Raw genomic sequence first — 23,193 nt, forward strand, 5'->3', positions numbered from 1 at the left:
TCTCACACATACACGTAACTATTTCTCGCGTACGTAACGAAAACAGAGGGAGTAGGAGTGTTGAAATCTATTAGAGGGAAAGTGAGAGGTGTTTTCTTTCCATAAATTGTATAGGGTAATATTTCATATTATTAATAGATTCATAGATAAATAGATTTTATAATATATATTATAATTATCTATGAATCTATGTATTATTTGTATATATAAATAACTATTTGATCAAATTAAATGAAATTGTTTGTATTAAAAGCGATATAAAAATTCCGGAATTGGAATAACGGATTGAAGACGTTGCTATTTACGCATGCGCAACCGGATGTTGAAAACCGGAAATCTGATTGCAAACATACAAGATCCATAGACTTTTAGTATTATATAGATATATAAATGGGATCCTTCAGTTTTTGACAGACTATGGGTCCTTACGAAGGGGTGCCTGCGCGTGAAATTTTTGTGGCAGGAGGTGCGCAAAATCCAACCATACCTCTCCTGAGTCGATATTGTTAAATGCCAGTGGCAAGTGAAGTATATGTACAAGACGACTTGAAACAAATGGCAAAATAAGCGGAGAGAACATACAGCGCCTTTAATTCCAAAATGGTCAAGAACCTAGTACTAACCAGGTTCAACGTTGCTTAACTTTGGTGATCCGACGAGAACCGGTGTGTATATATACAGATGTAGAGATTGATAACATATACGTGAACAGATACACATATAGATTACAGATAATTGTGTCTTAAAATGATGAACAATTCTAATCAAAATGATTAATAAGCCAATAACCACGTTTCAAATTAATGTTGAAAATAAATAAACTTATTTACATGACTTTTGGACACCAGGTCAACTCTGATCTATCGTCTTTTGATAGATTCATTAAACTTTGACCTTATCTCAGACGATTCGCGTGCGAGATATACTAGCATAGTTAAAAGTACAGGAACTGACAACCTTAAGCGTGGAAGAAACTTTTCTCAAAGTTTAATTATGTAGTCTAAGAAATTAATCTCGTTAATATCTCTCTCACCCTCTCACATTCCTCTCTTTCTCTTTCTCTGTGTGTATATATATATATATATATATATATATATATATATATATATATATAATATTTCGAGAAGAGTCCTCTTTTGCCGAAATCTCATGAATACCGTGTGAACTGGGCAGTGCGACTGGCAGCTATATCACACGCCAACATGCAAACACACGCACGTACTATCATTAGTCGGAGACTAGGTATAAGATATGTAGCTTTAATTTTAATTTTAATATTTTATTTTATATTTTGGTGGGTATTCTATTATTTCGATTGCACCCAAATAAAATTTAATTTAACAAAAACAAGCAAATAATATGTTCGTGTTATCACCCTGTTGTCAAGAATATATATTACATACTTCATAAAGTTCAATAGTAAAAAGGGCTTCATGTGCTTACAAAATTTTAAGATATATTTAATATAACTCAAGATTTATTGCAAAACATTTTTTTTTTGCTTTATGATTATTTTTATCTTAATTAGTTTAACATTTTATTGGATAGAGTGTTAATTTCGGTTGGCGCACCGCTTAAATACTAACATTTTCAAAAGTTATGTGTATATCTTACTAAACATATTACCGTCTCTCTCGGTCTCTCTCTGTCTGTCTCTGTCTGTCTGTCTGTCTCTCTCTCTCTCTATATATATATATACATATATATATATATATATATATATATATATATATATAGAGAGAGAGAGAGAGAGAGACGTAAAAAAGAAAGTTTTTATTGTTTTACTAAGTGTAATATAATCTCCCGTTTTTTTTAAACCGCAAATCCATGTCATTTTTGTCAGTTCCTTAATTCATTATTATAAGCGTTAGCTTCATACTTCTCCAAATTACTCATTTATCACATTTTATTTTTTGCATGTAAATATTAACTATTCTCTATAACAGATATGAGGGGAAAACAAATGAACATATATCCAAGGAAATGGCAGAAACACTAGGGAATCACTTCCAATCTGTAGTGGAATGGGGACAAAAATGGATGGTCACATTCAATGCTGCTAAGACTAAGTTTGTGTCCTTCAATAACTACAAGGAACCTTCTCTACCACCAATAGCAATGGCCAAGAACACATTGCCTGAAATACTTTTTTTTTAAACTCCTCGGCCTAACGTTTACAGAGAATATGAACTGGAATAGATACATTGAGAGCATTGTCAAGGCTGCTGCAAGGAAGGTTGGCTCCCTCTATCGTGCTAGAAAACTACTTACGCCTGACAGTATCCTATACCTCTATAAGACCACAATTCGCCCATGTATGGAGTACTGTTGTCACATCTGGGCTGGTGCATCTGCTGCTTGTCTCTCGCTCCTGGACAGGGTCCAAAAGAGAGTCGCCAACCTGATAGGTCCTGAACTGTCATCTAGGCTTCAGCCTCTGTCCCATCGACGAGATGTTGCATCCCTCTGCCTGTTCTACAAATACTTTAATGGTGAACGCTCTGACGAACTGCAAACACTTGTACCTCCCCGCTGTAACAACACCCGACAAACCCGACAAGCTACTAAGTCTCATCCCTTTAGAGTAGAGATCACTAGGTGCAAGAAAGCCTTTTACTCCAATAGTTTTTTTCCCCAGAACTGCGGGTCTTTGGAACTCCCTTCCGGGATTCTGCTTTCCCAACTGTACTGATATGCAGAAGTTCAAGTGTAATGTGAACAAACATCTTTCTACTCATCTCCCTTCATAATGACCCTGCTAATAAAGTCCCTGATAGTAGTCCTTTGCTTCAAAGTGCCTTGTTTGGGGTGAAAATTGAATAAAAAAAAATTTAAAAAATTGTGACGATATCACTCATAATATTTTTATAGAATATTTATTCCAAATTTTATAATTATTCATTTATCAGTAAAGTAGATTAAAAAATATGCGGATTTGGATTAGCATACAATTTAAAATAGTAACATTTTTTGAAACGTTGTTTGTATGTTATGCACTGCTTTGCCAAAATTTGATAATGATCGTTATATATAAAACTCACACAAAACTTTTTCGATATGCACCTACTGCGCGTTAGCATTAAAAAATATGACTATATTACTGAGCGTGGAATATATGTTGAAAATTATATAACAACCCATTCATTAATTAAAAAACGTACACACACATATCTCTATATAGGGTATAACGATAAAATTACCGCCTTAAAAAGGCGACATTATTCCATTTCCGTTTGATGAAAATCGGTTTTCTTTTTTATTGTTACAGACCATCTACTCGTTGGGCAGTTATATACAAATCATGTCTGAAACTAACACAATGTTCAATGAGCGAGATCGGAGATGTGCCGCTGTGCAACTCATGCTCTCTACCGACCAATTTATGAAATCAGGACTATTGCTAGCACCCTCAAAATTCATCGCTGGATTGCCACGAATAACAGGGACGGGCATGCGATAATGAAAACAAAGTTTCCGGCCACGGTTATGATCTTTGGTGTGGTTTCAAGTGAGAGCCACATAATGCCACCTCACATTTTAGAAGTCGGCTGGAAAGTCAACATCAAAGTGTACCTAGATGTGCTAACGAGTGTCGTGATCCCTTGATGTAATCAGGTGCCTGTTGGTGAACCCTCGGTTTGGCTGCAAAACTCGGCATCGGCTCACATCTAAAGAGACCCAGGCCCTGCTCCAGAAGAAGTGCTACGACTTTGCACACTTCTTTCACTGCTCCCCCTTCATCGCCCGACCTGAACCCGCTGGACTATTTCGTTTGATCATATGTCGTGAACATGACAAACATAACCTCCCACAACACCTAATCCAGCCTGATCGCTACCATCCGCCAAGCTCCAGCCGGCACTTTTAGAAAAGGCATGCTCCCAGTTCCGGACTAATATCTAGGCGGTGATTGATGCTGGAGGCGGTTACATGGAATAGATGTTAGCTTTAATACATAATCAAGTTACTTGAATTGACTTTTCAATAAAATTATTAAAATAACCCATGTAGTGTTGTTTTCTTTCGGGCAACACTTATCCTTGTAGGTACGTATGTGTGTGTATGTGTGTGTGTATGTATATATATAAGAACAAATAGTTATATGATACTTTATAAATACAGTAATATACATATGTGTATGTTTGATATATGTCAATATATATCTTTCAAATCATAGCCACATTCTATTTGCATCAAATCCGGTACATATGAAAAGCTAGCTGCTAATAATGTCGTTTCTTACGTATTTATATCTGGTAAAAAGGACATTATACTTGCATCAACCTATTAGAAACTTATCTGGATAACTGCATTACAAACAATATACATTCTTAGACATGTATGCATGTATTCATGTATGTTACTGTGCATATCTGTATCTATATTAGTTGTAGTTATGTATTGACAAATAAAAGGAATAGTCTGTGAAAGTGAATGTTAATTAAGTGAAACTTACCGAATTCACTGTCAGACCCTTCTTCTAAATCAGAATCTTCAGAATTCTCGTTACTGTCTTCTGTGTCGGACTTCCGGTCATTGTCTGCGTCTTTCTGTCCCAAACGCTGGTACCCTCGCCCTGTTGACCGACTATTGTCTGAAAGAAAGATAAAGAAAATGCAATCATTGAAATGAGGAATATTATTTTCAGTTTCGACACTTTTAAACTATTACTCAAAATGTTGTTATTTTCATGGAAAGTGTTAGTCTGAGCACCAATCTATGGTCCCCCCCTCGCCAAACTTATATAAACTTATACGAGAAACACTCGTCTATCTGCAAGCACTATCAATAATTTCCCTCACTCTTTATGCCTAAATCTAAACGTAGATTCCACCAACAAAGCTTTTTTTTCTTAGAACTGCACATCTGTGAAACTGTCATCCATTTGCCTGCGGTCCAGCTGATTACAATATGGTTGTCTTCAAATCCAACGTAAACAAGTCCTTGATGAGCCGTTCCCCTTAAGTAATCCAATTTAACAAATTTACACTACTAACGATTCCTATGATATTGTCCCATTGACTTCTCTACACTCTTTAACACTTATTCTCGAGTGGCTTCTGGGACTTAATAAGTGATTACTTTTATGTAAAATAAAAAATATGCTGGTTAATTAGAATATTCACTCTCAAATTTCACATCAAATTTAAGTAGTATTTATACTTCTTTATCCTCATGGAGTTTGGGCTACTATGAACAGACACAGATATATTCTTAAACCATATATGTAATGTATTTGTAATCTCTTTGAAGTCTTTGAAATTCTGATCCTTTGAAGCTCGTAAACATTTCATAGTGGATCACATTATTATGTACCTCTTTTCTAACAAGAATTATATAACTTGCAAGATTTGCCTATTTCTGGCCTCACTAATGAGCTGATTTTACTAGTGACGCTCCGGAGTTTTTAATAACCTCTGAGAATTAAGCCTACTTTTGACGCGATTAGTCATTAAGAATCTTTAAACCTGACAAATCTGACAGAAAATCAGAAATGTGAATTGTCTAACAGAAAATAGCTACTAAGCGACACAAAATTCAAATGCTGAACATAATCTTACGAACACCTAATCGTGAATTTAAATGCTCGCACCGTTACACACGTTTAAGTAATTGCTTAAAGCGAGTTTTGCTAATTTCTATCTAATAAAAACATACAATATACGCATCGAGGGTGACGTATATTCTATCAGGCATTAAGCAAACTTCTTTATCGGCAGCCTTCTACAAATTTAGAGGCTAATTATTATAGGATATAGAAACTTACACAGAATATATTTGTTCACAGCTTTTTGCATAGTTGTAATTGTACGGGTGAATTCCAACATCATCATTGATGCTAAACATAAACATCCGTATATTTCTATGAGAGAAACAGTTAAATAACACTTTACATTTCTAGTAATCATCGATTGTTTAGAGACATGGCAGGTTTATAATTCGTTGATCGATATTGTGGTGATGAATTATTATTCGGGTGAAGTCGCATGGTCAGGCAAAACGTTTAATCCGGCAAGACTCTTAAGACACGTGCCAGAAAATTAATTCTGTACCTGTGTTTATAGACAAAGATAAGGTTTGGTATAAACTAGTGTTTACTTCCGTTCTCCTAATGATACAAAGTCGTAAAGTACAGGATTGAAAAAAATATCGCCTAAGAAAAAAGAACTGTAACTTACAACATATGTTGTATTTCCATTCCCGGAGAAGCGGTTCAGATGAAGTAATTTCTTCCTAAAGAAAGCAATACCTCGGAAAGTTGACCCCTTAAAACTGCACAAATCCATAAGTTCACCCAAAAGAAAACGGTCACCTATCTAAAATACACCAGACTCAATCAGACTGATTATTGATGATTAATCATTGAACAAGTATGAAAAAAGAATACCACGGTTAAGTTCAGTGACCCTCGATTTGAGAGCATTAAAATAAGCTGCGTGTAAAACATATTCAAGTTTTTTTTTATGTTTGCCCGGAATTGCCCGGTCGTAAAATACGCTTTTTAAAATATGACTCCACTGAGAAGCGAAACCAAAACGTTTAGCTTACGATTAATATTTTTCCTTTAACGTTAATGTCTAAGCTCTACAAGAATGTTTGCTGCAAGGCTAAAAATCAAAACATGAACCAATAGCTATTACGTTACGCATGCATATTCGTAATGCTGTCGTTCGACCTTCACCTGGCAAATTTCATTATTTTAATTTTTATACTTTTGTAAAAAAAAATTTCCCCGGCTAAAACCCAAATATAAAGTTTCACATGGGTTCGAATACCCTATAAATGATGTTTCATGTCTGCGGACCAAAAACCGACAGAGGAGTTTAGTAGGCAAATTTTTTAAATCAAATATATATACACATGCATAAATATATATAGAAAGGTGTTTGTATTTACTATAACCTTTTTACGCAAATATGACGCAACAATAAATCATGTAGAATATATGCATGAATATAATTACACGTAATAATACACTAAACATGATCATCCCATAAGAAAACCGAAGAAAAAAATAATATGGAATTAATTAAAATTCACATTGAAAAGAATATGCAAATTAACTAGATATTTTGCTAGTGAATGCAATTCCACGACCCATATATGACAAAGTTATATTTTCTTTTTAAATAAATAGAAAAAAAAGGTTTTTGATATGAATATCAATGCACAAATATATCCATCTTTATAGGAATAGAGACAACCTGAAAATTGGATTTTCTTCACGCAGTTCTGAATTTCTGTTAAACGGCTTAAAACACTGTAGAAACGTACACAAGCATTGCTGAGATTTTATACGAAACTCTATGAAGATGAATGAGCTATTTTGAAGGTTATGCGTTGTTAAAGCTGTGTTTTCATGTTTTCCTGTCGCAGTGCACACTTTATCCGTGCCATGTGTAGAGAGGTATCGCCTAAAAATGTTTTTCATACTTTTGCCGGGTACAAAATTGATTCCATAAACTAGAATATCTCCCTTTAGTTATTACAAGGGACGTTCCAAAACATTTCATATTTATATTTCCCCTAATGTGACCAGAGAAAATTGCAAATTGCATTGTTATAATTACAGAACTAATGCATAAATGTCATGAAAGTTTCGTCTTTCTGTTGCAAATATTGACAGTGTAAGATTCTATGAAAGCAACTCTGCCACGGACCTGCGTCAGAAATAGGGATGCGTCATTGAATTACCTCATACAAAATAATAAACTAATCAACATTCATAGGCACCTATACAATGTTTAGGAAGTTTATACAAGAGTATAACACACACAAACACACACACACACACATATATATATATATATATATATATATATATATATATATATATATACAAGTTAAAGACATTCAAGAGGGAAAACTCGTGAATTAAAACGAAATAATTAAGAGTGCTCAATAAAGAAGGGCAAGATATATTTTTATTTATATGGACAAATATTACATAGTCGCTACACTGAACATGATTATGTTTCGGACAATTGGTTGGAAAGATGTGTAAAATGGGTTAACTCCCTCTCCCATTTCATATGCCAATTTAATTACACTAACCCCCTTTTTCGTTCTTCCGTTTCTCTGTTCCCTTTTCTTTTTTGTTTTCCTTTTCTTTTCTTTTTTATTCCTCCTGTTTTATCTTGTTAAGCCTTGACGTTTTCTTTTTCCCCTTTCCTTTCTATGTTTGAAATCTAAAATGTCACTTAACCTAGCACCCCTCTCTTTTAAATTTAACATTTTATTTTTATAATATATATTTCCTCAATTTTACAACCAGACGCCATCGGTGGCAAATAAGCTTTATTAGGATGCCTGACGAAGACTTTTAGTTCTTGCCAACCAATTGTCCGAAACTTTAGCATCTAACCTGTAGCGACTGTGCAATATTTGTCTATGTAAATAAGAGTATTATGTATATATGTATGATTTGTAAATCGTCACTTGATGAGTTCATCGATTTTAGAGTGGTGACAGATGGATTCATCGATTTTAGAATGGTGACAGATGGGTTCATCGATTTTAGAGTAGTGACAGAGAGGTGAGTCTGACAGCGCGGCTAGAACTTTTACGTCAGAGCCATAAAATAGACTTGTAAAAGTGCATTGGAAATAGTGATGAGTATGTAGAAATATAAATTTTGGAACACATGACGTCATATATTTTAAGGGTTCAACTCCTCTCTTCGTAGCTTGTCAACGTGTTTTTTTTTAGTTAGAAAATAAAAGGCCAGGCTTTACAGAACGACCCACGTACTGTACATAGAAAGAGCATGGTTAGAACTTTCGGATTCATAGTGGAATGATCTATTTTGACCTGTGGCTCAACGGTTTACACAACGGTACGTTAACAGTTAGATTAAAACAATGGTCTTCTAAATGCTGAAGATGCAATCTATACTAAACACCTATAATAAATTATAATAACATTGTTGTTTAGAAGATCATATTAAAACGTGTCATGACTTATATAGTGGATGTGTGATATTTTGTTAATGATGTTTTCTTATAATATCTGTAATAAAATGCATTAATTGTATGTATATTTGTTCAGCCAGGAGGATATGATATTGACGTATAAACTGAGTCATGGTGTATCAGAGTTATGACACGGGTATATTTTACAGTTCATATACAAAAATAATAATAGATTCTTCATACGTTTTTCCTGAAGAGTTCTTGTATCTTCATTTGCTGAGTTCTGTGACGCAACCAAGAAACGACCAGCGCCATCCAATTGAGACATCTGTTCTTTCTTTTTGTGAAAACCCCAAGAACAACACTTTATATTTTGATTATATAAATTTATTCACTTGTCTCGAATTATTTCACAGGGTCTGCATTTCTTCTACTCCGGTGATCAAACTCCAACTGTCGACTCTAAACTTCCCGACCTCTGACCTCAGTTCCGTTACGTCACTAATTAAAAGACACGTCACCTTAACGTGAACTTCCGTCACGTACGCCTGTTCAAGGTTATTTTGTTTATATTTAACATAGATAAATTATATATATATCAGCTAAAATCTATTGCTAAACTTAATTCTATAAACAATAAATAACTCCCAATATAAATTATTTTCACAATATTATTGAATAGATAGATAGACAGATAGATCGATAATAACTACTTTACTTTGGACAATGTTAATTAGCCAACAACATAACACATAAATAACACTTTGGTCATAATTAACAAGATAAACTAAACTACACACAAGTAGATGTAAAGCAGATGTCTGACATTGTGAGGTAAAGGAAAATTCAAAAATGTTTTCATAAATATTTTGAAATTCGCAAGTATTTTCACAACACTTAATAATATTATTGTAAAAATACATTAAACACAATATAAATTTAATATCACTATTGCAAAAATATATTGAATCTGATTTTAACTCACTATTTTGCAAACTTTCAACTAATTTTTAAGGACATTGCTAATTGCAGCGGTAATAGAATCGACGAATCTACATTAAAATAAATCGCAAAAAAATTATTATCCAATTATTATTTGTTCTAAAGATATTTTTTAAATTTATAATCTATATATATATAAATAAAAGTGAGAATGAGTTCATGTAAGGACACTTCTTAACCTATATACTAAACAAATCTCTGATCTACAGCCTTGAAATTTGTTTTATAGAGTATTCAGATATGTGGAAAAAGTTTTAATCGATCTTATTCAAATAAGGGCTGGCAAGAGGCCAATTTGACAACTAGGTACGTGGGAATGATCGAAATATTTTATCTGTTTGCCATTTTTTTACGAATGCGCATGCGTGAATCGTTTACATAACAGATTACTAATGTTAAGATAAAATAGGTTTTAAAACACTTTTTTAAAAATCGTGTCAAGCAGGCCGATTGCTTATCGTACTTGACTTACTGTCTATAAGTTTTGGTTTCGATCTCAGCTCAAGCATCATTTTTTTAATTACAAGAAGTGAATTGTTTAGAAAAAAAGCTACTACTCGCATGTAAATGTCCCATGATTTTTTGTCACTTCATTTGTAAAAGAATTTAACGTTACGTTTAATACGTACAGTATTTCTATTTATAATAAATAAGAATTTAGCATTAGTTAATTAAGGCGTTCTGCTGGTCTAAATACAATTTCGAGCATGTAGCGCCCTGCGGCTCGCAATTGTGCCGTCATCAAGAGATTCAATTTCAATAAACTCTAAGCATTAAATAACGTTGCATTTCGGCGATTCCCCGTCGAATATTGTCTTCTAAGTTGTCGTATCCATCTGATTTATTACTGTAGACATGGTATTTCACATATCTCCAAAGAAAATAATATAATGGAAGTACAGTGCACGAACAAGCTGGCCAATTTCGTGAAATTATTAGTTCATCAAATGTAAATAATACGTACACAAAAAGTAAATAAAATACATGTACACAATTTGCAAACGCTGCCCGTGTCTCAGTCTAGTGGTAACGAATTGTCAAACCAAGCTAAACTAAAAATCGCCAAAAAGTTGCCAAATCTGCAATTTAAGAAAATAAAGTTTTCAATTTAAAGCTCTCTACCTCCAAAACAAACTCTATATAGTAAGTGATATGTATTATTGTCTTAAAAATATAATAATAAGAGCACTTATTTCCTCTCAACAAAAGAGGAAATGAAAATGTTCAGCCGTGCTGTAAAGAAGTAGATGAGTCAAATTGGTCACGTTTATAATTTTTTCTAGCCTATTCATTCTTATAATTATAACAAGTAAATTTATTAAAATGCATTTTATAATGTATTCCCACTTGTATTACTGTTGTTAGGCATTACTGTATCACATAATAAACAAGAACATAACTCTAACTCTGCTCATGAAGTTTGCATTTGAGGCAAAGTCAAATTTAGCAAGAAAGTCTGCCCGGAAGGACACATCCTCACTCGTAAGTTATACATTTTACAACTTACTTTTTTCAAAAGTCTTCTTTCTTATCGTTACTTCCCTGATTAATATGCTCTAAATTCCATAATTCTTATATTCATTTATAAATAATTAAACGGGATAAGTGTTTAGGAAAATGTAAAGTGATATTAGTTATTGTGATCATTGATGACTTGAGAAAACTAATTTTCTCTTTTTCTCTCTCTCCCCTTCTTTCTCTATATATATCTATATCTATCTATACACAAACACACATATATATATATATGTGTATATATATGCCTGTAACATTGAGTTATTTCCTCGCTTTGACATAGATATTAAAAGTCAACTTTCCCTAACTTAAAAAGAAAATCAAACGAACGTTTAATTATGCTCAGTTATTCTTATAGGACCGACGAAATAAAGATTAACAAATGCCTATATTTCTTTACACACATGCACACACACACACACACACACACACACACATATATATATATATATATATATATATATATATATATATATATATATATATATATATAAGTGAATGTGCTGGGGTATGTGCCAAAAATTTCTACCAAAGTCTTCTATGAAACAGTAGACCTACAGAGTTGAAATTTGATATATCGGGTATTTCGTGATTTAGTAGATGTCTTATAAAACCGATATATACATTTTTAAAAATTTGCTACAATTTTGTACCTCGTCTTTTCTGACTGTTGCCATATACGTCGAAATATATGGTATATATATATATATATATATATATATATATATATATATATATATATATATAATCGTCATATACCTACTGTGTGCAAGAGAGACGCGCATCATCATAATTCTGTCACTTACACAGATTGGCTGTTCAATCCTCTACACCAAATCAGCACGCACTGCAAAGCCAATTCCACCTTCTTGTCTCAGCCCCGATGGTTTACCTTTCCAAAAAAAGGTGTATCCCGAGCCCACTCCCACCAATTGATCCTCAGCACTGAATCGTGTTTCAGACAATGCCGCAATGTCTATGCTGTACCTAGCGAGCCCTCTTGCAACAATAGCTGTCCTACGTCCAGATCTTTCACTATCCAGGACATCCAGCAAAGTTCTCACATTCCACGTAGCAACAGTTAGGTAATTCCTCTCCTGATAAAATTTTGATTTTCCTTGTTTATTATTTTTCTTCAACTTTATCTTGTTTCTCCTGCAAATATAGAGCAGCCGCTGACCGCAAGAAGCCGATCAGCTAATAAAACGGTAAGCAATTTTTAGGTCACCTTTCATAGACCCTTCCCAAATTCATGGGTGAGCAGTGTATCCCTAGAAAAGGCTGCTCAGCCGCCAGATCATCCACCGAAGTTGCTTCCACCCTGTAAGCGATTTAGTCGACGATGTTAGATAAATCACTGGTCGCCTATGTGCAGATTTGCAGCTATGCACTTCCAGCCCGCTAAGCCTGTGCACGTCGCCACTCACCTATCGCCATATGACTTCTACTTCTTTTTTCTTCGAAAGATATCTGCACATAACGATCGCGACACAACATGCTTGTGCTACACATATTGTACCCTCTCGCACCCTACCACTGGTTGCACAGTGACAAACTGAAATAGTAAGATGACTGAGCAGTGGCATAGTGTGCATGTTTTATTATCACGAAGTTTTAACCTCTCCGGCAGCTGGACATACACATAACACATAAGCAAGCAAACATGCATATGTATATATATATATATTCCTAGTTCTCACAATATAGTAACCCTCCAGACCTTGAGAAGGAGGCTTACAGGTACTACACCTTGCCCAAGGGTGACCTGAAACTATGCAAGGCAGAGGCGTTCATCTCCCTGAGGTAGTAGGTATACCCGCATATCCAAATACACAGTAGGTATATGACGATTTTATCTGTGTATGCCCCTACCATGGGTCATGATGAAGACACCATCACGGCGTTTTACCGAGGGCTCAGTCGTACCATTTCATCTATTCCTTTATCTGAGTAGATCTTACTCATGGGTAATCTAAATGCAAGGGTTGGCAAGGATCATCACACCTGGTACTCACTCGGCCGGTTTGGTGCAGGTAGGGTCAACAGTAATGGTCTGCATCTTCTCTATCTATGCACTCAGTTTGACCTTGATATCTGTAACACTTTCTCCAGCCACAAAGAGGTCCATAGGTTTACCTGGACCCATCCTCGTTCAAAACAATGTCACTTGATCGATTATATTATTTCCAGGAAGGCAGATTTGCGGGACGTCTGTAGTGTGCGTGTTATGCGTGGAGCTGAATGCGGCACAGATCACTTTTTGGTAAGCGAGAAGTTGAAAATCTGTATAAGGAGGAAGTGTAGGTTGGGTGGTGTTGGGATTCCCAGGCGGGTTGATGTGTCCAGGATGATTGATCCAAGTGTACCTGAAAAGCTTCGATCCGTAGTTAATTCTGCCGATTTTGATGGGTCGTGGGCGCATTTTAAAAATACAATCTATGAAATAAGTGTAGATGTTCTTGGCTTCTGCAAGTCTAAACATCAAGATTGGTTTGATAATGGTTCTGAGATTACTAAACTCTTAAGTGCTAAAAATGAGTTGCACGATAAGATGTTGTCTGCCTCTCATGGAGGTCGAGAGTCCCCCCAACAGTCACTTAAAGCAAACAAGGGCATTCTCCAAAAGCGACTCCGCCAAATGAAGACTCAGTGGTGGGATAAACTCGTCAACCAAATCCAGATGGCTTTTGATTGTAAAGACCTCAAACGTATGTACCATTTGCTTAAAAAAAGCTTTTGGTCCTTAAACACTATCTACATCTCCCCTACTCTCAAGTGATGGAATTGCCCTTATAAAGGATCCTAACAAGATTCTCCTTCGTTGGACCGAGCATTATTCTGATCTCTTTGACAACCCCTCTAATGTTGATGAGGGCGTCATCAATGATTTTTTATCACAACAGAAGCTTATCAATGAAATGTCTGTGTTCCCATCTGAGATGCAATCAAGAAAGTGAACGTTGAGAGGGTTTCAGGGCTTGATGGTATTCCTGTGGAAGTCCTCTTACATCGGGGTGATAGACTTGTTCATGAAATTCTTCATCTTATCACTGATGTCTGGAGGAGTGTTCCTGTCCATCAGGATTGGGTTAATGCAATTCTTATATCACTGTACAAGGGAAAGGGGCCCAGGACCGACTGTGGAAGTTATCGTGGGATAAGTTTATTGGAAGCAGGTAGCAAAGTATTTCCAGAGTTCTACTCAATAGATTGTTAAAGTATATTTGTCCATCTATCATTCCAGAAAGCCAAAGTGGCTTTCGTCCGGGCAGAGGAACCAGGGACATGATCTTCTCTGCTCGCCAGTTGCAGGAGAAATGTACTGAACACCGTGTTCCGCTTTATCAGGTTTCTGTTGATTTGACTAAGGCTTTTGATACGGTGAACAGAAGTGTCCTATGGATAATTCTGGGGAATTTGGGATGCCCACCTCAATTTCTACGATTACTCAAGGAGCTCCACACTAATATGAAGGTTCGCCTGAACTTCAACGGATGCCTGTGGGAGCCCATCCCAGTTGACAATGGTGTGAATCAGGGTGATATCCTAGCACCTACACTTTTTTCAATTTATTTTGTAACTATGTAATCGTTTGCCTTTAGGGAATGCTCTCTAGGTGTTTATATGCGTTTCAGAACCACAGGTAGGGTCTTTGATCTTCATCGTTTTCATGCTTCTACAAGGACCTTTCAGCACATGGTGCTTGAATTGCTTTATGCGAATGACGCCTATTTCGTGGCCCATCGTGGCAGGGATATACAAGGTATCATGGATCTGTTTTGGGGGGCCTGTGCGTCTTTTGGGCTTACTATTAGTCTTTAAAAAATCATGTTCACACCTTTCCCCGGTGATTTGTATGTGGAACCAAATATTTTGTCAACAACCAGAGACTTGCCATGGTTGACACATTTGTGTATTTGGGTAGTACTGTCGCTAGAGATGGAACCCTGGATGCTGAGGTCAACTATAGGATACAGCGTGCCACTAAGGCTTTTGGTGGCTTAAACAAGCGAGTATGGTCTGACAGGGGTAAAACTATTCATGCAAAGATCAGTGTCTATCAATCTTGTATTTTACCATCCCTGCTTTACGCTTCTGAGGCCTGAAAAACTTATGGTAGACATATAAAAGTCATGGAGAGAATGCACCAGAAATTCCTGAGACACATTCTGAGCCTCAGGTGGAGCACTTTTATACCTGAAATGGATGTTCTCGTGCGGGCGGACGTACCTTGTATAGAGAAGTTGATTATACGCAACCAGATGTGGTGGGCTGGACATTTGACAAGGATGGACGGCGATAGATTGCCAAAGTGGCTGTTCTTATGGTGAAATTACACAAGGAAAGCATCCACAACATAAACCGAGGAAACGCTTTAAGGATGACATCAAAGATAATCTTAAAGCTCTTGGTATTTACGTGTTCAGTTGGGAAAGTGCTTCCAATGATCGTAAAAAGTGGCGCTCCTTGGTCTATCATGGCTGTGGTAATTTTGAGATGAAAAAATATGAGCATGCAACAATGAAGAAAAATCTGTCAGATATATCATGTCTGTCGAAGGATTTCATGCAGAATCACACCTGTGATTTATGCGGTAAAATGGCTTTATCCGGAGCTGGCCTTGCTAGCCACAAGCGTTCACATGGAGATCAATATTTCTTGGATGGGAAAAACATTGCAGGGAACACATGTTCTGTTTGCTCTGTGGTTTGTACATCGAGTGGAGGTCTGAAGCGTCATATGAGCGGCCACAGTAGAGCGGCACCAGTTGGCATCCCTCAATCTCATTTTAAGTGTGACCTTTGCAACAGACTGTGTAAGAGCAGGGGTGGTCTGAAGAGCCACCTCCGTTCGCAAAGAAAATAGGAATTGATACATCATGATCACATCTCCACATGTATACATGTGTGTGTGTATAAGTGTATATATGCATATATAATTAAAAAAAAAGATATTTAAAAAATGCATGCAAATGATTGAGTAATCAAGAATAAAGCAAGGGAAAGATGGTATTCTTCTGTCAAGAAGTGACAATCACCATATATATATATATATATATGTATATATATATATATATTATTAACGATTGACGGTTTTTTACTCTAGCGAATAATCAACCTAACGGATAATCACATAGAGAAAGAGAATCGTGTTGTGTTGATTGCACGTAGCAGTGTAAGCGACACAGTGATTATTAGCGAATTGTTTATCTCTTTGTTTTTTGTTGTAGGTTTCTTCTCAGAAATTTTATGTCATTTAATTATTTTGCCAGATGAAAAACACGTATATATGAGAATAGTAGCTACGTTAACGATAAAAAAATCTTATATTGCGTTCTTTATTGTTCTTTTAGTTGAGAAACCAAACGAAGTTTGCTTAATACCTGACAGATATACGCTACATTCGATGCGTATATTCTATGGATTTATTAGATAGAGGAAGGCAAAACTCGCTTGCAGCAATTACTTAAACGTGTGTATGCGAGTATTATATTCACGATTAGAAACACGTAAAATTATGTTGAGCATTTGAATTTCTGATTCTGTCAGATTTGACACGTTTAAAGATTCTTAATGACTAATCGCGTCAAAAGTAGGCTTAATTCTCAGAGGTTATTAAAGACCCCGGAGCATCACTAGTAAAATCAGCTCATTAGTGAGGCCAGAAATAGGCAAATCTTGCAAGTTATATAATTCTCGTTACAAAAGAGGTTTATAATAATGCAGTCCACTCTTAAATGTTTACGAGCTTCAAAGGATCAGAATTTCAAAGACTTCAAAGAAATTATGAATATATTTATATGGTAACAGGGCGAAGATATAAAGCAAACTACATTAGGTATGGATAAACCGTTGTATTTTCCCTGGGTGTCGGCCTTAGAAATTTCTTTTATAAGGGAAATTCATTTAAATTCTTCGTAACTTCAATTGTCTAAAAGCAACTGTAAATCCTGAATAATTATCGGTGTATAAATTAATAGGACATCTATTTGACAAAATTAGAACGGTTTCCAATTATTTAAGCCGTGTGCTGATTGGCTACAGTGATCTATTGGTCACTTTAATTATACTTATAGTAAACACACACATACATATACATGTATATATATATATATATATATACATATATATACATGTAAGTTATAAAATATATATGGCGATTAAGCTACACTTAATATTCCGCGTTTCATCCACTCTAGGACTCTTCAGGCTTATGCCTAGAGTGGATGAAACGCGGAATATTCAGTGTAGCTTTATCGCCATATATATTTCATAACATACTAACTAGCTCTACCTACGTATAGGCACTTTGGAAGTAAATAGTTAAAGTTTACGCATAAATCTATACTTTCGTATATTAATTTTATGTGAGTAAATTAAGTAGTTACATAATCACTTTTTCTCTCATTCACTATCATTCTCTCTCTCTCTCTCTCTCTTTCAGTCACTCATTCTTTGCGTATCACTTTCATTCTCTCTTGTTCACTCCTTTGCATTTGCTCGCTCTCTCTATCAACACCCCACGCTCATTTTTTTCTCTTATTCACTATCTTTCTGTTACAGTAAATTTCCTACTCATAACTAGTCTACATATATAGCCTCCTTCTCGCTTTCTCTTTCTCTCTCTCTGCTTCACTCACTCTCTCCGCCTCCCTCTCTCTCTATCTCTCTGATTCACTCACTCTCTTTGCTTCACTCTCTCTTTATCTCTCTGATTCACGCACTGCCTTTTCCTATCTCTTTTACTCTATCACTATCATTAACTCTTACTATTCCTTCATTCATCTACTTCTACCCGTTTTAGTCAGCCAGTCACTCAGTTTCTCATCCATTTTCTTTCCTTTTCCCTAAGTCTGTTTCTTAATTATACATTCTTTCAACTGATAATGCAAATTTTTATTTATGTGATATCATAAGTATACTAGAAACTCATCGGCATGTCCTTTGCAATAAAAAGGTGTAGTTCATGAACAAGTATTTTCGTTTCCTAAGCCTTCAAAATTTCGGTTTTGGCGACGCTGTGTACATCTTTTGCTACCGGTGTCGCCTGTAAGCTGGACATACCATATTCAAGTTTCATTGCTTATAAATTTGGGTTTGAGCTAGTGGAGTGATCCCTTAGAGACCAGTACTCCCAAGTCACCTCTGACTCGTTGGGATTGTGCCTCTCCTAGGTTTTCTTGTTTATTATATAAATGCACAACGGCGGGTTAATCGGCTGGCTCAACCCGCTCCCACGTGAGTTAAGGAACACGTTTCTTGTGATATTAAATTCACGATTGAAATTTAAATATTGTATCTATTCTCCGGTAAGCTTTTGGCGATGTTCATTTTTGTATAATGTACTCCCCTTCTCCAACAAATATCATCTGGTATTCCAGTTATCCTTCCGATATTGTGGCCCTGTCGGTGGGGCATCAGAATACGCCGACTGCCCCCCCCCCCTGCAGAGCGTAAAAGTCCCTCAATGGGGGTCCTGGATATGACCTTAAACTATATCCAGTGGTGAGGCCCCAGCTTGTGGGCTTTGGGGAGTGTGAAGCCACCCTTTAATTACCATTGCTCCCAGGAGTGGTTGTACCTGTTAGGGTCCCAACTATGGGTTGTGAAAACAACAAATATATTCTAGTTAAAAAAAATTTCTTCAAAATTTTTGGATTCTGCATTAAATAACCCGAAAAGCGTTGATATGCCGTAATACAAAAGCAACCAACCAACCTTCTGATCTGATGATCAAGACAATGTTGCTTACAATATCAGGTTGTATTTTGTGTACTAGGAAAAAGGGAGTTTTCGAAATTAGTTTAATATAAAAGTATATAAACATATACAAATTAATCTTTGTCAACTTTTTTCTTTCTTGAGTGTCCAATGACGGTTTAAAAATTATAAATCCAATCAGTTTAGTCTTTTCTTTCTTTATCGCCTTCGATTAGTAATACATAGTTCATTTTGTCAAGTGGTTGCAAATTGTGTCAAGTAAATAATAAATATTTAATAAACGTAATATTTCAACTAATAAAAATGCTAATAACATTGCGAGTTGATTTCAAATTTCGGTGGATAACGATTAAACTGAATGTTATTTTAAGCATAATTCCATCCCAAAACGGAAAAGTACCATTAAATTCTTAAGTGTATGTTATGTAGAATTATGTCTAAGGAATATGTTAATCAAAAATCGGTTGTGAACGAAGGAAAAGAAAATAGACCATGTAGTCGTAAAGACTTGAATCCCTTACATCATCACTCATCCAGCTTGTATGAATAAAGTAATCATCCATATTTGGAAACTGTTGTCCTTGTGTATCGTCATTCCAACCAGAAAGGAAAAGGTAAATATGTTTTGTCTATCCTCTTGTAAACGAACTTTATACCTCTCCCTTCAAATAATAATTGTTTGTCCCCTCCTCCATCACAACAAAGCAGACTATTCAACATGTCTCCAATATGTACTCAGACTATTCAACATGTCTTTAATATTTATCGTGACTATTCAACATGTCTCCGATATGTACCCCGAATATTCAGTATGTTTTCAATATGTACCCGCTACAAAGGAACAGTACCAAACCATCGATCAAGACTATAGTGCAAGAATACTACCGACTAAGGATAAATGAAAACGCTGTGTCAAACAACGATGAAAATATAATGTGCTAGAAATCAGATGTTTATAATGTTGGTTTAGATTTTTCTTTTTTTTTTTTTTTAGATCGAATACAAACTTTACACAGAGCCAAAGAAAGAATGATGCTGATTAAGTGACGACTGCAAGGAAAGATTAACATGCTACATGTAGTGTCATCATATTATGTGATAAGAGGTGAATACATTGACGATTAATTCAAGTTGGAAATGTGTATAGTTGAAGAAAACGATCGGGTCAATATTCAATATTTAAATTTTAATTCGAATAAATATTCGCTTAATCTATCCATATATATATATATATATATATATATATATATATATATATATATATATATATATGTATTTATATATATATATATATATATATATATGTATATATATATATATACAAATGAGAATGTGTGTTTGCAGACACATTTCAAACTATATACGCAACAGACTTTTGATCTACAGACTTGAAATTTGATATATAGGATATTCAAGCATGTGGACAAATTTGTAATCGGTTTTCATCCGGAAAAGAGATAAACATTGAAAAAATTGTGACGTGTGGTTCGTCGGATTTTTTATCTGTTTGTCCTACTGCTTTATCATGTTAAAAATAAGTAGGTTTGAAAACACATTTTAAAGATCGTGTCAAGCAGGCCTAATGGTATTTATACTTGACTAATTGTCTTTAGGTTTTAGTTTCCAACTCAGTTCGAGTATTTTCTTTTTTTTTTTTACTTTAAAGAAGGGAATTCTTTAGAAAAAGATAATACTCGCATGCATATGTCTTAGTTTCTTTATAAGTTAAAATATAATATTTATGCGTATTTTAAGCCCGGGGAACGCCGAGGGGCCTTCTAGTATATCTATAAATGTGAGAATGTGAGTGTGTGTGGGCGTGAGGACAATTGTCAACTTATATAATAAATGAGATGGTGTATCTACAGACTTGAGATTTGGTATATAGGGTATTCAGGCATGTGAAAATTTTTAATAGATTTTTTTCTGGAAAAGAAGCGTCTAAATTTTTTCATAAATTGATACTTGAGGGTCATCTGATTTGTTAGTTGTTTCACGATTGCACATGTGCGTTCGTAAAACAGGGCAGATTTGTGTTAAGAATAAGCAGGTTTGAAAACAACTTTTAAAGATCGCATTATGCTGGTCTAAATTTCATCGTAATTGACTCACTGTCTTTAAGTTTTGCTTTCGATCTTAGCTCAAGTATTTTTTTACTTACAAGAAGTGAACTGTTTAAAAAAAAAAACTGATATTCGCATGCACATCTCTCAGTTTCATTCTATTTTGTTTTACTTCTTTTTCTAAAGGCATTTTACCTTACGTTTAATAACGGGCAGCATTGGGTAAATCTGCTAGTATTAATTTAAAAAAAAATAATCGAGCAGTGTGGGATATCTGAGAAATAATAAACAAACATGAGAAAACATAATTTGCATAATTTATTAATCAATATTGCGAATGTTTACTCATCACCGGAATTATTCAAACTTGCAATTCGCCGTATCTTCATCTTGTAGACACTTTCGATTTATATTTCTAGTTCATTGTCCGATTTTCCTCGGTTCACTTTCATAATTCTAACTACGTCAGAGAAAGGATTAATTCGCCAATGCTATTAGGTCGCCTTGACATCTTAAGTAATATAAGATAATTCATTCAACTAATGTGATTTTTTAATGACAAGATTAAAATTAATATTAATCTTTTAAGTTCTCTGACTACATCATTTTGAAAATAAAACACTTTCGAATTATGTGCTATTTTCTTTTATTATAACCAAGTTTAGTTAATCAACGTTTTTTCTCCCCGAAAACCTTATATATATATATATATATATATATATATATATATATATATATATATATATATATATATATATTAATCACACAGAGTACTTGAAATATTGCTTTGTTTTGGGATTGGGTTTTATTTTAGTAATCTTTAGTTACAAGTAATCTTATTAGGAACAATTCTAAATAAACTCATCAATCAACCAATCTTATACAATGTAAGCATAGTGTCGCAATAAATATATTAGATAGATAGATACACCAAATATACGAACGATAACCATTTTGGGGGAAGTACAAGGAAATAAATAAGTATCTATTGAAGAAATATATACAATTTTTAAAAAATATATAGATAGAGATACATTTTATATATGCTTCGATGGTTGTCTACAGTAAAATATTAAACGTCTAACACTCTTGCTTTCACTAATTGTATTTCGGTTGACTCACTTGCTTTTATGATGTGTATACCAGTCTCGCTTCTGTCTCTTTAGAAATATTACTTAAAAGAAAATAAGTAAAAATGTTCAAATCGTTCACCAGAAACAAAAAAAATTATATTATGAGGGTGATCATATTATTTAATCCATAGATGCTGGATAGTTTATTGCTTTTTAATAGCGTATCGATTTTGTTAAGTTTTTAATTCCAGAAAAAAATATTCCTCGTAGACACTTGTATGTATGTTATGTGCAATAATGTTGAGCCATATGAAGTTTTTTTTTCATATATAGTGTAGGAATATACGAGAGTTTGGTAAGAGGAATATTATGACTTTCAGAATAGTGAACATAACATGAATGTTGTCTATTGGTAGTATTTTTGTTTCGATATAAATTTTGACATATAATGGGTTTGTGTTTAACAGTGACAGGTGACTGCCACCATATGTATGTTACAAATTCTTCTTCTTGTAAATCTTCATAGTAAAGAGAAAGAGAGGTGAGTATGTATTAGAAAAACATTATTTTACCTCGATTTTGGAACTCAATATTTCCTTGTTTTAACAATACGTGACTTCAAGGCACATTAATTCTCATGCATTCTATTAACGTTAATAAAAAAGAAAATATCGAAACTGAAGATCAATATATAATGATTAGGGCTATGACAACAGCATATTCTTTTCCTTGCTTTGATTCTCACGCGTATATCCATTGATAACTTATATGTTTTTACGTAGAGTGATGTTCTCGGTTGTTTAATTGTGTCTGTGTCGGATATATACTCGAAAGTCAAAACAACGAAAAAATATGATGTGGTCATAGCCCTAGTGATGACATAAATTGGGGAATATAGTCTGTTGTG

General features: G+C 34.6%; 1 protein-coding gene across 1 annotated transcript in view; it reads right to left on the reverse strand.

Annotated features, from left to right (window-relative positions):
- Positions 1 to 23,193, reverse strand: part of LOC145292074 (uncharacterized) — a 547,340-nt gene that overhangs the window by 95,369 nt on the left and 428,778 nt on the right. Inside the window, exon 3 of the mRNA XM_080138130.1 lies at positions 4,457 to 4,594. Within this exon, the coding sequence (XP_079994256.1) occupies positions 4,457 to 4,594 (138 nt within the window). The remainder of the gene's footprint in view (positions 1 to 4,456; positions 4,595 to 23,193) is intronic.

Source organism: Euprymna scolopes, chromosome 13 (genome assembly GCF_053919585.1).
Source record: "Euprymna scolopes isolate OS-2025 chromosome 13, ASM5391958v1, whole genome shotgun sequence".
NCBI classification, from domain to species: domain Eukaryota; kingdom Metazoa; phylum Mollusca; class Cephalopoda; order Sepiida; family Sepiolidae; genus Euprymna; species Euprymna scolopes.